This window comes from Coenobita brevimanus, unplaced genomic scaffold (genome assembly GCF_032717465.1).
Source record: "Coenobita brevimanus isolate Jiangsu-jjx unplaced genomic scaffold, ASM3271746v2 jjx.HiC_scaffold_2560, whole genome shotgun sequence".
NCBI lineage: Eukaryota > Metazoa > Arthropoda > Malacostraca > Decapoda > Coenobitidae > Coenobita > Coenobita brevimanus.
In genome coordinates, this window is record NW_027643501.1 from 5,734 (window position 1) to 22,408 (window position 16,675).

The 16,675-nt window shown below is 42.4% G+C and overlaps 1 protein-coding gene across 1 annotated transcript; it reads right to left on the reverse strand.

Moving 5' to 3' along the window:
* Window positions 1-4,263: 4,263 nt before the first annotated feature.
* Window positions 4,264-5,314, reverse strand: LOC145389863 (elongator complex protein 6-like). Its single transcript, XM_080264992.1, has 3 exons — window positions 4,963-5,314; window positions 4,589-4,794; window positions 4,264-4,552 (listed from the first exon to the last, which is right to left on the reverse strand). The coding sequence occupies exons 1-3, from the start codon at window positions 5,269-5,271 to the stop codon at window positions 4,264-4,266; spliced, it is 804 nt and encodes a 267-aa protein (XP_080121118.1). The 5' UTR covers window positions 5,272-5,314.
* Between the last annotated feature and the right edge of the window lie 11,361 nt (window positions 5,315-16,675).

Below are 16,675 nucleotides of genomic sequence, written 5' to 3' on the forward strand. Positions count from 1 at the left end.
CTTGTGCAGTGTCTGTAATAATTGGGTGCATAAGAGATGTAGTGGTATTAGAGGTAGACTGCGAGATAACGCTGATTTCATGTGTGCGGTGTGTCAGAGAGAGCAGGTGGAGATTGACAGACGTGAAAGGATTGAACTTGCTGTGGATCTCTTGAGTGTGTGGAAGAATTTTGTTATTTGGGAGACATGTTATGTGGTTGTGGCTAGAGCAAGGAGTGGTTGGAAGAAGTTCAGGGAGCTGTTGCCTCTCCTGACATTGAGAGGGTTCTCCCTCTGTGGTAAAGGATCTCTGTATACAGCTTTTGTTAGGAGTGTAATGCTGTATGGTAGTGAGACCTGGCAGTAAAGGAAGAGGATATTCGCAAGCTCAAAAGTACAGAAATGACAATGATTAGGTGGATGTGCAGTGCATCCCCGAGTGTGAGGCCTGGGGGAGCTAGGTTTATGATGGAAGAGTTGAGGAGTAGGTTGGGACTGGACTGTATTGGTGCTGTGATGAGGAGAGGCAGACTGAGATAGTTTGGGCATGTGGAGGGGATGAATGATGATAAATGGGTGCTGAAAGTGAGAAGTGTTAATGTTAGGGGTAGGGTTGCGAGAGGCAGACCGAAAAACACCTGGGACGATGTCATTCAGTGTGACCTCAGGGATGAGGGACTGAATAGGGAAGCTGCCACAGATCGAGCAGCATGGAGAGCCGCCATTAGGTGACCAAGACCGATGCATAGAGCCTTCAAAAATTAAACCAAACGATGGAGCTAGAAAAGGACGCCTACATGTGGATGCACTGATATAACCGAGCTGCTCCCCTGCCCAGTTATACATACTTCCCTCAACTCCCTCCCTCTCTAAAAGGAGAATGGTGAGCTACAAGAAGATGGCATCTCTGGCCTGTAATCCACTGGGTTCACATTCAGATAAGCCTAGGGTTGTGGTTACTACTACATTACTGTTTATAACACTACTTACAGTACCTGTACTGTACTGTACCATACTGTACATCATTCTCACGCATTCACTCTTAACCCAAAATTTATTGGACCAAACAATGACATGAAATAACAAATAATCAATCACCGCTTACTTCACTCAATTAAGCACATAGAAAAGGGATACAGTAATATAATAACAGCTGACACACTATTGTTGGTTAATTTTCAGCTGACAAAGCTGGGCCACTTCCACACCTTGAATACCAAGTCAAGGGCATATGAAATTCTGTAAGCCTTCATTATGAGGTAGGAATCTCCTTGGTTGCTTGTCAAACTGACTCTCATCCAACTACATTTGGCCATCAACTGAGCTGAAAGAGGTTAGGATCTGAGCCAGGTTAACACAAACATGCCAATATGTTGTTACCTGGTTCATAGCACTTCTGTATATTTGGTGCCATAATGATGCATGACATCTTGCCCATTAACTTGCTTGTCTGCTTCAGCCCACACACAAACCTCTGCCTGTCAAAAAAAAGGGAGTTACAATTTGGCCTAAATTAATAGCATGAATCCAACGATGTATTAATCAACTGTATTTTCATCTATCTATCTATAGCCCGACGCCCTAATCCCGCAAAGGGTGGCCGCAGACAAAACGCCTCCAAGTCACTCTGTCACCCACCATTTGACTACCCTCCCCCCAACTCACCCCCTCCTCCCTCATATACCTCTCAACTCCCTCCCTCCACCTCATCCTCGGTCTACCCCTCCCTCTCCCTCCCTCCACCTCACCTACATACACCCTCTTAGTCAGTCTTTCATTCTCCATTCTCTCCACATGTTCAAACCACCTCAGTGTATTTCTCCTAATCTTTTCAACCACATCCACATCTACCCCACAACGTTCCTTCACTTCTTCATTCGTCAACCTGTCCCTCCATGTCACTCCACATGCTCCTCTCAAGTAACTCATTTCCACTGCTCTCACTCTTGACTTGTTCCCCTCTTGCAAGGTCCACGCCTCGCTTCCATATGTCAGGGTAGGGATCACAATACCATCATGCAGTGACTTCTTAACTTCCATACTCACCTCCCTATTTCTCATCACTGCTTTCAGTGTACCAACAACCTTTCTTCCCTGCTGTACCCTTTCACGTACTTCATCCCCCAAAGTTCCATCCTTACTCATAACTTATTCATAACTACCAGATTATTTCATTTTCCTTTGGAAGACTTTCTATGGTGATGGGGTTGATGGAGGGTATTTCTAACCTCTCTACTTCAAAGTCTCTCTTATGCTGAATAAAACTGTATCATGAGAGAATAAAATAGAAAATATCACTCTACTTTAATAGGTTAGAGCTGTTTCACTTTAAAAGCTGTTTCATTATTCTGCTGCTGATGAATTAACATCTATTAGTGGTAGGTGGGGGTGCTCACCATCCACTCACTCGACGTAGTGCTGCTCTCAGGTGACTGTCCTCTCCTCTCTTCCTTTCTTCTTTCCTTCCTTCCTCTTCTTTCTTTCTTTCTTTCCTTCTTTCTTTCTTCTTCCTTCTGTCTACAGGTGACCCTCCACTGACTGACATGGCAAATGGTCTCCTGTACATCAGGAAACCATTTACTACGCTGGGTGATAACCACATAACCAAACTATGGCACCTGGTGGTTTAGTGGGTAACTAAGGCACTCCTGCCAGATTAAGCCAATGTAGGTTTATATCCAAGGGATGGTTGGGGTTTATTGCTCATGTAATGCCACTCAGGGATGAGTGAGGCTGGTCACTCTCATCTTAAATGTCTGGACCAACTTGCCTAGCCCTGGGTTCCTACACTCCTCATGGGGCAACACAGGATTAGATAATGATGATGATGATGATGACGATATTCACTTAAAGTTACTTATGATTCATTATAAAGTTGCTCGCATTAGAAATGAATGTTTTTAAGCTTTAACCACTCAGTCACAAACCAGAATAATGTCTCATTTAGGGCGGTTTCACTTGAAGCAGGTGCTGGCAAAGAACGCCTTCATGTGCCAGTAGTCCGGTACCTATATAACTCGGTGGTTCCTCTGCCTGGTTTTACAAACAACCATCAATTTCCTTCCCATCCCCCAATTGAAAAATGGTGGACTGCAGAAAAATGTCAGCTTCAGCCTATAGTCCACTGGCTTCTTGTTTACATAGGCCTGGGGTCACAGTTACTACTACTACTACTACTACCTGTGCTACAACAGCAACAACAAAAATTATCAACTGACTTGAGGGCACCCTTGGCAGGGTCCCGTGCATACAGTCGCCTCTGGAACAGAACCACAGCTTTGAGCAATTCTGCTGCCACTTCATTAATTTCATCTGTCACAACATGGGTGCAGTACCTGGGGAGAGGCGTCAGATTAGAGGGTTTTCTCATCAATTCACCCCGAAGGTTAATCCATCCTAAGTCATTTCATTCTTACTAACCTAACCTAACTTGACCTAACCTTCACTAACTGAACATTACTACCGGTAAATCTAAGGTAATCTAACTTAACATGCTGGTAATATAATCTTACCTAACCCAAGCTAACCTAACCTAACAACATAACATAACCATATCTAACCTAACCCAACCTAGCCATATCTATGCTAACCTAATCTACTTACATAAAAGCTGTAAAAAATACCTGTATATATAGTGCAATATACAGTACAGTATTCAGTGCATAAGTTATGGTAGTCGCTTAATGTCCAGATCACTTAACATCCTATTTTTCGGAACGCACTGTGGACACCGAGTGGCAAATACCTGTATAGCATATGACCACACCAACTAAGCACACTCCCTTCTACCCTATTACCAGTAACAACATACTATCTAACCAATATTCAATACATCAGTGCACCTAAACCCCACTATACGATCTTCCATTGTGCAATTGTTTGCTTATATCTATCTATCTATCTATCTACTGCCAGACGCCATAATCCCGCAAAGGGTGGCCATTTGACTTTGAGTTATTTGTTTTACGGGGAGGGGCACTAACCTTCCACCAACCCACTTGCTGACATGTACGGAGCATGTACGGTTTGGTTATACGGTTACCACCCAGCGCTGTAAATGGTTTCTTGGCTTACATGAAACCATTTGGCTTGTCACTCAATGTAAAACCACCTGTAACGGAAAGAAAAGCAATAAGAAGTGACAGGAAAGATGGGAGAAACAGGAGGAGAGGAGGGCAGACACAGAAAAAGAATGATAAAGGCTAAGGAAGAAGTAGGCAGCACTACATCAAGTGAGAGGATGATGGTTGCCCCCACCTACCACTAAAGACATACATGCTGGCACTATAATATATTGGGAGATGTTCCTGGTGCAAATAATTTCATGTTTTTCTCCTCTAACTTATAGTGAAAATGCTGGACATTAGGAAGGCAATGAGAAGGACAGCCTCTGTCAAATGCACTTATTGTCAGCTGGCCATGGATCTCCCGAGACTGTCCCGTGCTGAGCGGCTGCATGGCCACGTGCAGTGATGCTGAGTGGGCAATAGTGGTGGTCAAATGGTTAGCATCATCGTCATGTTCTTCAACAGTTGTTATTACAATCAGACTACCACAGTTACTAGTGGTGCACCTTCCACTTAGACTACTACATTTACTATGGATAAACCTTCCTGTCAGACTCCTGCAATAATTAACAAACACATCAATATCTCTCCTATGAACACCCATACTTAGGAAAGATGAAACATTCTCTAAAATCAACTGGAACCGTTGGCCATTTTCCTTCCAAGACTGGACAGCTTGCTTGATGAGGTTGTACAAATTTTTCAAGGGACTTTGCATCAAGTTCATAATAAAACCAAAGGGATGTGACTGAGATGGAGGGGGAGAAGTGGAGGGATGGGGTGGAGAGGTATATGAATGAGGATGGTGTAAATTAGGAGGAGGGCAGCATGCAGGTGAAGGACAGGGTGACTTGGATGCAGTATCTTTGTGGCCATCCTCTTCAGGCTGATTATGTCCAGTTGTAGACTGATAGACAGAATGGTCACTGTCAGCATCCAATAACCCAGAGAGCAGCTTACGCCCATCCACAACTTTAACATTGCCTTGCTCCTGCTGCTGCCTTAAATTTAGTCCCAGTTTGTTACCAATATTGCAGTAATGTCCCCATGTGTTGTGCAGGGTAACAAGGCACACTGGCTGCCCACTGGCCAAGCTGGAGCCCACAAAACTGACTATGACACCACTGGGTGATGCAGTGGGCGTGTGTGAGACAAGGATGAGGCCACTGTTATCACTGTCACTGCCTATCTGGCCCTTCAAGGCACTGTTTAGGGACTGGAACATCTTTTAACCACAAGTACTGGAGTAAATGATGGAAGGAGGGTGTTGTGTTACTGCTAAGCAGTGACAAGAAAATCCAACAAATTCTCCAACGCGACCACCACACAGCAATGTTATTGCTTATATGATCTTAATATTTCGGCATCTTTTTCGACAAATAATCACCAATTTCCCATATAAGATTGCTATGATCCCTACATCTGATATACAACTGACTGTTTTTTTTTCCACAAACGTAACTTAATCACACAGAGGGATCTGACTGCATTCAAGTGCCTCACAATTTAAAAAAACACCTACTCTCTAAAATTACGGTGATGGACGGGATCTGGCAGCGTCTTCAGTTCCTGAAATATTATCCACCGGGCTCTCTCTGCATTCGTGCGCGTCTCACCCTTGGAATTCTCATCGTTCTCTTCTTTCTTATCTATCTCACCAATATTTCCACTGTCTAGGTTTTTCTCAGCCTTAGATTTTTCCCCTTTCTCTCGTTTCTTATCTACTTCACACTTAGTTCCACTGTCTAATATTTTCTCAGCCGTCAATCTTCTTCCTTTCTCTTCTTTTTCATCTATTTCACCCTTGTTATCACTGTCTGATCTTTCCTCATCACTGGATTTTTCTCCTTTCTCTTGCTTTTCTACTTCATCATTAATTAAACTATCCATCTTCTTCCCATCACTATATTTCTCTCCTATCTCCTGTTTCCTCTCCTTTTCACCCTTCATTTCACTGTCCAGTTTATCATCGTGTTCAGTTTCCCCCACATGGCTCGTCTCCTCAGTCAGTGTCGACTCCTTCCTAATGGTCTCTTCATCCCGTTTCACCCCCTCCTTCTTTTCTTTCTCCTCCTCCTCGACAGGTAACAGGTCCGCTGGTGTTGATGAACTTGTAGGAGGTTGTGTCTTCTGTCTCTCTATGGCTCTCTTTGCTTCTGTTGAGTTGAGAAGGAAAAAACTGTAATTACATTATCATCATCGTCAACACATGGAAAATAACCCACATGGTTGTCATTTCTATTTATTCTCGCTACCACCAGATGATATCCAGGTAATTTAGTTATGGGGTGAAAGACTGACGAAGAGAGTGTATGTGAGTGAGGTGGAGGGGGGAAGAGGGAGGGGGAGGCCGAGGATGAGACGGAGGGATGGGGTGGAGAGGTATATGAGAGAGGGGGGTGTGAGTTGGGAGCAGGGCAGTGAAATGGCTGGGGACAGGGCGACTTGGAGGCGATTTGTTTGTGGCCACCCCAAACGGGATTGAGGCGTCTGGCAATAGATAGATAGATAGATAGGTATGTCTATCCCCCTTTCTTAATACTGACTATGACAAAACACAAGAATAAGTTTCAAAGCAAACCTGAGGACAGTAAATCAACCAGGGGGATGAGGGTGGGTTCATGGAATGTGGGAAGTTTGAGGCATTCAGCAGGATGTGAGTGGATGTGGCGTGTTTGCAGGAAGTCCGGTACAGGGTGGATCAGCCAGAAAGATTGTTGGGAAGGACTGTTACTATACGTTGTTTTGGCAGGGGGGGGACAGACGGATATGGGTGTGTTGGTGTGATGGTTGCGGAGAAATCTATCTATCTATATACCTAGGCTGCTTCCCCCAAGGAAAGGGAGGTAGCCGAGACAGGACGACACACTCCCCATTTACTCATTCATTGCTGTCGGGCCCTGCTGCGGATGTCATTGATTGCGGAGAAATAGGTGGAATATATTATGAATGTTATGAGGGTAAGCAATAGGATATTGGTAGTGAAAATTCTATGAAGTAGAAAGATAGCTGCAATTATATTGGCATCTGCTCCACAGGCAGGATTGGATGAACCAGAGAAAGATAGATTACATGTAGTGGGTGGTATGCGGGATGATGAGATAGTGGTTTTGGGAGGGGATTTAAATGGTCATGTAGGTGAAGCAGCACAAGGTTATGAAGGAGTGCAAGGGGGATGTGCGTATGGTATAAGGAATGTGGAAGGGGAAAGGATACTCAAGTTTGGGGAGGCAACGGACATGACTGTGTGCAACACATATTTTAGGAAATGAGACAGTAGGTTAATTAAGTATGAGTGTGGGGGAAATAGCAGTCAGGTAGATTATTTTCTGGTTAGGTGGGCTGATAGGAGGTTAGTGAGGGATGTTAAAGTTATAGGAAGTGAGGAGTGTGTCCAGCAGCAGAAACTATTGATTTGTGATATGGTGCTTAAAGAACGAGTGATGAAAAGGAGGACTTATGTACCTAGGAGGAAAATATGGAAGCTGAAAAACCAAGTACAGTAGTAAGGGATGCCTTCTACAGCGAGATGAGGAGAGTGGTGGCTGAACAGGGAGCTGTAGACAGAGGCGTTAATGAACAGTACAGAGCCCTCAAGAACAATCTCTTGACAGTTACTAAGGTAACATGCGGTTGGACAAGGGGACCATCAAAACATAAAGTAACCTGGTGGTGGGATGAGGGTGCAGAAGCTGCAGTTAAGGAGAAAAGAAGGTTTTTCCTGGAACAGAAGAAGGGTGGTAGCAAGGAGGAATACTTGACTGCCAAGCGTAGGGCTAGAAGAGAGGTATACAGGGCGAAGTCAGTCACAGAGACTTTACTTGATAACCTAAATCATGGGGAAAGGAAAAATATAACATTTAAGGTGGCAAATCAGATGGAGAGGGATAATCGGGATATTATAGATGAGCAGTGTGTGAAGAATGATGAAGGAAGGGTAGTGGTGAACAGGGAGGATATTAAAGATGCATGGACAGAGCATTATAGCCGGTTCTTGAATGGGGAGTTTGACTGGGACAGGGAAGGTTTGAGCCAGCAGATCCAGTGTTTGACCCTTGGCCTATGAATAATGCTGCTACTGTGAGTAAGGAAATAGCAGGATGATGGTGGGGAAGGCAGCAAGTGTGTCTGGGTTGCCTGACGAAATGTTGATGCCCTTAGGAGATATAGGGGTGAGGTTAGTCACTGACCTGATAAATATGATTATTTGTGAGTGTGTTGTCCCATATGATTGGCTGGAGTATAACTGTAAATGTGTATAAAGGGAAGGGTGATGCCCTGGAAAGAGGAAATTAAAGGGGTACAGTATAATGCTTTTAGATCAGATAATGAAGGTAATGGAGAGAGTTTTAGAAGGTATGATTAGAGAAAGAATGAATATTGATGAGATGCAGTTTTTGTTTATGGCAGGTAGGTAGACCACTGATGCCATATTCATTGTCCGACAGCTTCAGGAAAAATATATTGGTAGGATAAGGGGTCTGTATTTTGTTTTTGTTGATTTGGAAAAGGTCTTTGACAGAGTCCCTAGAGAGGTGGTGAAGTGGGCAATGAGAAAGCTTGGCTTGGAGGAGTGGCTGGTTAGGGTGGTTATGGCTATGTATGTGGGTGCTCGCACCCAGGTAAGAGTGAATGGAGATTTCAGTGATGAGTTTTCCGTGAATGTTGGTGTGCATCAGGGGTCAGTTTTGAGTCCCATGTTGTTTATCATGGTACTTGAAGCCCTCTCATGTGACTTTAGAAACGGACTCCCATGGGAGATGTTGTATGCTGATGATTTGGTGTTGATTGCAGAGAACGAAAGGGAGGCGGAGGAATGGTTTAGGAAGTGGAGAGATAGTATGGGGCACAAGGGCTTAGGGGTAAATGCAGATAAAACAAAAGTGATGATATCTAGGGTTGGTGGCGGTACTGTCAAAGACGAGGGAGGGTGGCCATTTACAGTTTGCCACAAGGGCGTGGGAAGTAATTCCATCTTGTGCGGTGTTTGTGATAAATGGGTGCACAAGAGATGTAGTGGTATCAGAGGTAGACTGCGAGATAATGCTGATTTTATGTGTGCGGCGTGTCAGGGAGAGCAGATGGAGATTGTCAGGCGTGAAAGGATTGAACTTGCTGGTCCGGATGATGATGATGATGATTATTATCTATCTATTCATGTATCTATTGCCAGACACCATAATCCCGTAAGGGGTGCCCATTTGACTTTGAGTTATTTGTTTTACAGGGAGGGGCACTAACCCTTCACCAACCCACTTGCTGACACATTGGGAGCACATATGGTTTGGTTATATGGTTACCACCCAGCATAGTAAATGGTTCTTGGCTTACAGGAAACTATTTGGCTTGTCACTCAATGTAAAGCCAACTGTAAAGGAAAGAAAAGCAATAAGAAGTGACAGGAAAGATGGAAGAAATAGGAAGAGAAGAGGGCAGGCACAGAAAAAGAATGATAAAGGCTAAGGAAGAAGTAGGCAGCACTACACCAAGTGAGTGGATGATGGTCGCCACCACCTACCACTAATTATTATTATTATTATTATTATTATTATTATTATTATTATTAATGCAATCTATCAAAACACTGAATGTAATAACACACCATGTAAATTTACCTACCATTAAATATAATTTTAAATGCTGCTATTCTATCATCCTGCAGTCTTTTAGCTGCTTTCTTCAGTTTTGATAAATTTTTCTCCTTGTTGGCTCTAATTTTCCCTCGTCTCACCTGAAATTGAGAGAGAAAATAAGTGTGGCATAGTGTTATTCATTTTTTATTGCAGGTAAATACATATTCCAGCACATGAACTCCTTTAATGGTAGTGCAGTAGTAGCTTTGCAGCCCTAGGTTCATCTGAATGTGAACCCAGTGAACAGCAGGCTGGAGTTGCCCCTATCCTGCAGCCCACCATCCTTTCTTCAGGGGAAAGAAAGGGAGGTGAGGGACATGTGTATAACCAGGTAGTTCCAATACCCAATCCTATCAGTGTCACCCACCACATAAAGGCATCATTCTCCATCATCCCTTTGATGGTGCTGGTAGTGCCTTCATGTGATGGCACTGATAAAACCATGCAGCTCCACTGCTGGATTATACGAATGTCCCTTACGTCCTTCCTTGTTCCTCTACGTGAGGTTAGTTGACTGCAGAAGAAGAGTAACTTCTGCCTGCTGACCTCTGAGTTCACTTTCCAGATTACCCTGGGGCTACAGAAGCCACTACTACTACTATTACTACTAAAACCCTCTGATGCAGTGATCATATTTACAAATTTACTGTATTCATTCTTGGTACTTCCAGACTATTTTATTCAACTCTGGGATGATGTCTGGTAAATACAGGATTCACAAAGGCTATATCTAACTCCAGTTTGAAAAGTTTCTCCTTTGTTAAATAAACTGGTCTTAAAATGCAAAAAAACAAAATGCAAATACATCACTGGAATTAACTGATTAACCCCATGAATTTGGTAATGTACTGTTTAACTTATTCAAATATCTGCCAGATAATGGTAGGCCTAATCATATTAAGAGAGTCCCCAGAGAGTAATGGAGTTAATGAAGGCTATGCTTAAATCATAATCATCATCATCATCCAGACCTTACTTCCCACCTAAATCCTCCAAACTGAAAATGTCTTTCATGCTAAACATTAAAATCATCCAAAAACAGCCATGTGGAGAGGACGGGGAATGAAAGATTGACTAGAAGAGTGTATATGAGTAAGGTGAAGGGAGTGGCAAAGGATAAGAACGAGGGATGAAGTGAACAGATATATGAGAGGAGGGTGTGAGTTGGGGGAAAGGCAGACAAATGACAGAGGACAAGGTAACATGGAGAGGATTTGTTTGTGGTCACCCTTTAAAGGATGAATGCATCTGGCAACAGACAGACAGTCTCTTTCATTAGCTAAATTCTTACCGTATATTCTTGTCATCTCACAGTGAGTTTATTCAGTTTAGGATATACGTTTGAACTGGCAGGGTTAGATATAGCCTTAAATAACCTCTTTAACAAATGCAAAGTTAAGTACATACCACTTTGGCAGAAGCTTTTAGATCCTTTGAAAATTTCTGGAAAAAATAAAAGAAAGCTAAATTAGTACTTATTGCATGATGACCCTCAAAAATCCCCTAACAGTTGACTTTCACCCAAAATAATGACCACAACACAAAATATATAAAGCCTGTACTGAATGATACGGAACAGTGATTATACAGTACTATTTTCATACACAGAATTTGTACATTTATGCATAGAATTATAAATGACTGGAACAAGTGACCAAAAAATGTTGTGATTACCACTTCTATAAATGTTTTCAAAGGTAGATATAACAAATTTATATCAGATACAAAACTGGAGGTGGGCAATAAGACCTATGTGAATCATTAATGAATCCCATAGATTATACTGAGGAGTCTATTGTTTGTAAAAGATCAGGAGTGCTGTAAATGTTGCTCACTCATATGCTTGTATTACAAATTAAGATTTATATTAAAGCTGATGCTTTAATGTAATGAAGAAAAGTTCACTATTTTTCAAACATATTCTTATGTTCTTTTCACTTTAACTTGGCCCAGATTCTTGTCCTTTTGCAGCTAATTTCATTCAGATCAATGGCAGAATGAGAGAATGCTTCAACTTTACACTTTTTTATACCAGTAACATTTCTATAACTAGCACCGCAATCTAGTGTTAATCTGTTGTTACATCTCTGCACTGTCAAAGTAAGGGGTACAGTATAGCTATAGGTATAATTCTTATACCTTAGCTTGGTCCAGATATTTGTCCTTTGCATCCTACTTCTCATAGCTCAATGGCAGGGAGGAAAAATATATACAGTATACAGTACTATGACCTTCTATCCTTTCCATAGGACTTCTTTGTGACAAACACCATACTCTACTGCAGTGCTGATTTTCTCTTTTAATAACAGATGGGTAGAGGAAGGAAAACAAACTAAATATAGAAGAGAAAATCCATACACCAGACTACAGACGTCCTTCATTCATAAAAAAATCTGTAAAAGTTGAACCTGAACTGCTAGGTGTTGAAGTCTGAGGGTACACTAATCTGAGGAAGCGAATTCTAAAGTGAAGCCGTTACAGCTCTCTTTGGGACAAATAAATGTAAAACAAAGTAACCACACACTGGAGTTTGATTCTTACCCTTTGAGGGACCTTAGTTTTTAGCTTTTTGCGATTCTTCAGCTCTTCAGCAAATGCCATGAGATCAACCTCTATCAGGTCCTTTGTCTTCACCTTCTTCTTGACCGTGCTGGTGGGCAAGGCTTCAGCTCCTTGGAGAGAATCAACAAAACTTCTCTCGGGTACTGTTTGCCTGTTCCTCTTTACTGTTTGTATTGCACTGCTGTAACTAACAAGTCCCACTTGATTTAGCACACTGCTGTCATTTTTGGTGGGTGATACATCGCTTCTGTGCTGAGACTGAACAGTATAATCCGCCATCTTGATCCCAGCACTTATGCCTTTGGATGCATCAACTGTAGTGTCAGGATGATCTGCTGCATGAGAACTGTAGGTCCTCCTTTTAGGCACTGCCCCTGTGGAACTAGTTTTTGTCCAGTGTAAGGCTGGGTACTCATTACTCAACATTGGTACCTGCTGACGACTAGATATGGCTTTCTGTGAACCTCCAGACAAAGCCTTCCCTAGGAAATCTCTCGTTACCATGGTTACCTTGGAGTCAGATCTGAGTCTCTGCTGAGCTTGCTTGATCTTAATCTCGCGCTTCCTGATCTTCTCCTCCTTTTTCAGCTGCTTGGCCTCTAACCATTTTTTAGCTGCTTCTGGATCAAGAGGCTTCTGGGATCTTCCTTCTGTAGTATTATTAGCATCCCCTGGTTTTGTTTTCCTGGCATAATTTCCTTCACGGTGTTTTTTGTCAGTGAATGAATTGTTACTTATATTCTTCTGGTTTTTATCATTTGCATGAGATATATTTCCCCTTGTTCCTTGAGGCTCTCTATTATTTTGGACCTTTCCTCTCCTCTCATGTATGTTACGTTTGCTCGGATCTCTTGTCTGAAAAGAGCCCGTGTCTGATATGTCTTTTTTATTTGAGACTACAATAATACCACTTGCTGTTGTCTTCATAGCACTCTGTAATTCCTGACCTTTCTTACCATAATCTCTATTTAATGTTTCCTTCTCAGTCCGATGTGAATGAGCCTTCTCATCGTGTAACTCTTTGGGTTTGGGCTGCTTCGTTTTTGCACCCTGTACTTGCCATTCAAAAGTATCATCAATTCCTGATTTTAAGAATGAATTAGCTATAGCGTCATTAGTTTTCGGCAGAGAAAGGATATTTCCATTATTTTTAGGCTGAGTATGGATACCATCTTCAACTCTATTTTCAACTTTCACAGACTTATTACTATGAGTGGGAGTTTCAGTAGTGGACCCTGATTCCAGTTTCTTGGCTGATTGACCATTATTCTGTCTGGCTGGAGGAGTTCTTTCTTTTGTCAAACTAATGTCAGCTTTCTCCGCAGCATTCATCCTGTCAGACTTCCTGTGTTTCTCGGGAGGCACTTTTATGTTTTTTTCCTTATTTTTCTGGGATTTTCCTTTCTCATTATGTGGGTTATCACATGCATCTGTACTATACTCAGAATAAGAAGAGTTTGAACCTTGAATCTGCCAAGAGTTTGTATTCCTAGGACTACTTTCATTTTCTCTGAGAGACATATCAGTACTGTTACCTGACTGGACATTTTGTGGATTTCCTATTTCTGGCTCTTTCTTTTCACCCTTTGTAGATGTCCAAATATTTGGGCTACTTATATTTTCTTTTTGTGGTATGTCACTGCTGTTATTTGACCAGACATTTTGTGCCTGCCCCATTTCTGACTCTTTCTCTTCACCCCGTGCAGGAGTCCAAGTTTGTGAGCCACCAAGCCAGGGCCACTGTTCAAGCTGTGAGATGCTGAAAGGCGAAGTTTTTGCTTTCTGTGTAGAGGAAGAAGAGGTAGAGGTAGGCCGAGGGAAACCTTGGTTGAGGACAATGAAAAAAGAAGCAGGAGAGGAGTGTTGGTGGGACCTGAAGGAGATGGCAAGCGACAAATATTGGTGGAGAGAGTTCATTGAGACCCTATGCATCCCGTGGGGTGCCACAGGAAATGATTGATTGATTGATTGATTGTAGCTCCATCATTGTGACTGCGTTGAAGGATTTTCTTATACGTGACTGTTTCATCCCTTGATGCATTTATTGATGGGCTGCTGGAAAAATACACCTCACTTGTGGCAAAGTTATATTTCTTAGCCTTGTTTCTGTCTTTTCTTGGTGTATCTTGTTTTGACTGATATTTCTCTGCTTCCTCTCCCTCTGCCTTATGACTTGTCAGGGATTTTGAATCAAGAGGGTGGTCATGAGCTGCTAAATTTGTGGATATACTGGTACCCTGGGCCTCCTCTTTAACACTCCAATTACTGGAATCTGAAGCTCTGAGTCTCCAAGCAGTTGTATCATTTTGAGGTGACACTGATCCACGTTCAGTAAATCTGTGTCTGTGACCATGTTTACTATAGTCTTTCTTTACACTTGACTGAGAATTTAAGTTATATTTGGACACAGCAGCAGTAGCATTCTCTGGCTGCTGATCCTCCTGAGTAAACCTGGGGCTGTCACTCTTAACACATTTATGATCATCTTTCTTAAAACTTGACTGATCACTTGTAAACTTGAATCTGTCACTCTTATCATATTTGCAATCATCTAACACCTGATTGATCATTTATGGAAAACTTAGGTCTGTCACTCTTATTATACTCAGGTTCATCTTTTCTTAAACCAGACTGATCACTTAGGGGATACTGCGATGGAGAAGCATGTCCATGAAGTACTGCCCCAGTGGTAGTGTTCTCCTTAGGTTTGACTCGCCATCCTGTGGCTTCAGAAGTGGTAATGTTCTTCTGCTGTGCATCTCTTTGTCCAAAAGGTTCAGAAGTGTTGCCCTCTCTCTTTGTCACCTGTGTCACCTGCTGGCTCCTTGGTATGAATTCAGGGACGTCCGGAGACAACATTACTGTACCTGTTGAATAATAAAATATTGGTAGATGGTAGAGGCAGAGAGGGAGAGAACATAACTGAGATAAAGGCATGCAGTGGAGAGATACTGGTACTTTATATGAGAGAGGGGGATGTGTTGGAGGGAGGGCAGCCAAATGACAGAAGACAGGGAGACATGGACGTGATTTGTTTGTGGTCACCCAATACAGGATTATGGTGTCTGGCTATAGACAGATACACAGACAGACATTTTCCAGTGGTGCAGCCAATATAACTGATTATACAAATGTTCTTCAACTCCCTCTCCCCTCAAAGGAGCATGGTGAGTAGCAGGTGAAGGGCAACTTGAGCCTTCAGTTCACCAAGCTCGTGTTCAAATGAGCCATGGGACTATACAACAATAAGAATAATATTGCTGCTGTGGCCCATGGGTCATCTGGGTGCAAACCAGGTGGAGTGCAGGCTGAAGCTGCTGTCTCCTGCATCATTCCACCTTTTGCTTTCACAGCCAGGTTTGATGCTGCTTGCCCTGGTTTGTGTAATGTTATAATATAGTAATAATTATAATAATACTGTAACAATAATCTATCTATCTATTGCCAGATGCCATAATCCCGTAAGGGGTGGCCATTTGACTTTGAGTTACTTGTTTTACGGGGAGGGGCACTAACCCTCCACCAACCCACTTGCTGACACGTAGGGAGCACGTATGAGTTGGTTATATGGTTACCACCCAGCGTTGTAAATGGTTTCTTGGCTTACAGGAAACCATTTGGCTTGTCACTCAATGTAAAGCCACCTGTAAAGGAAAGAAAAGCAATAAGTGACAAGAGAGATGGGAGAAATAGGAAGAGAGGACGACAGGCACAGAAAAAGAATGATAAAGGGTAAGGAAGAAGTAGGCAGCACTACATCAAGTGAGTGGATGATCCCTAGTGGCAGCATACAATCATAAAACCTTCAGTCACCTCTTACGGATTTCAGAGATGACCTGCACATGCCCCTGATGACAACACAGTCATAAAAACAGTGTCTAATTTTTACAGATTTGAATGGTGAGCCGTACATGCCCCTGGTCTATCTATCTATTGCCAGACGTCTTAATCCCTTACGGGGTGGCCACAAACAAATCGCCTCCACATCGTCCTGTCCCCCGCCATTTCACTGCCCCGCTCCCAACTCACACACCCCCTCTCTCATATACCAGTGACTGCACATAATTGTAAAACCTTCAGCCACCTATTACGGATTTATGACACATGACCACAGTGCCATTTTAAGTCATTACACCACCAAATGTCTAACTTTGCCAAAAAATCCTCTAAAGTTAAAGTCAACTAATAAGAACTACCCAACTGACACATGACTGTACGTACAAAAGTAGTACCATGTTCATTATATACATACAGAATTCATTCATGCAGCTGGCACTCCAAAATAAATACAATAATAGTAATCAAAACAATCACTGTTCTAACCCTATTTCCCAGTAATGAATGGGATGGTTAAGACCAGAAGTTCTACATTGAACATAACTTACCCAACTGGATAAAAATAACATTCTAAGTAGGTTATCTGTACTAAGATTT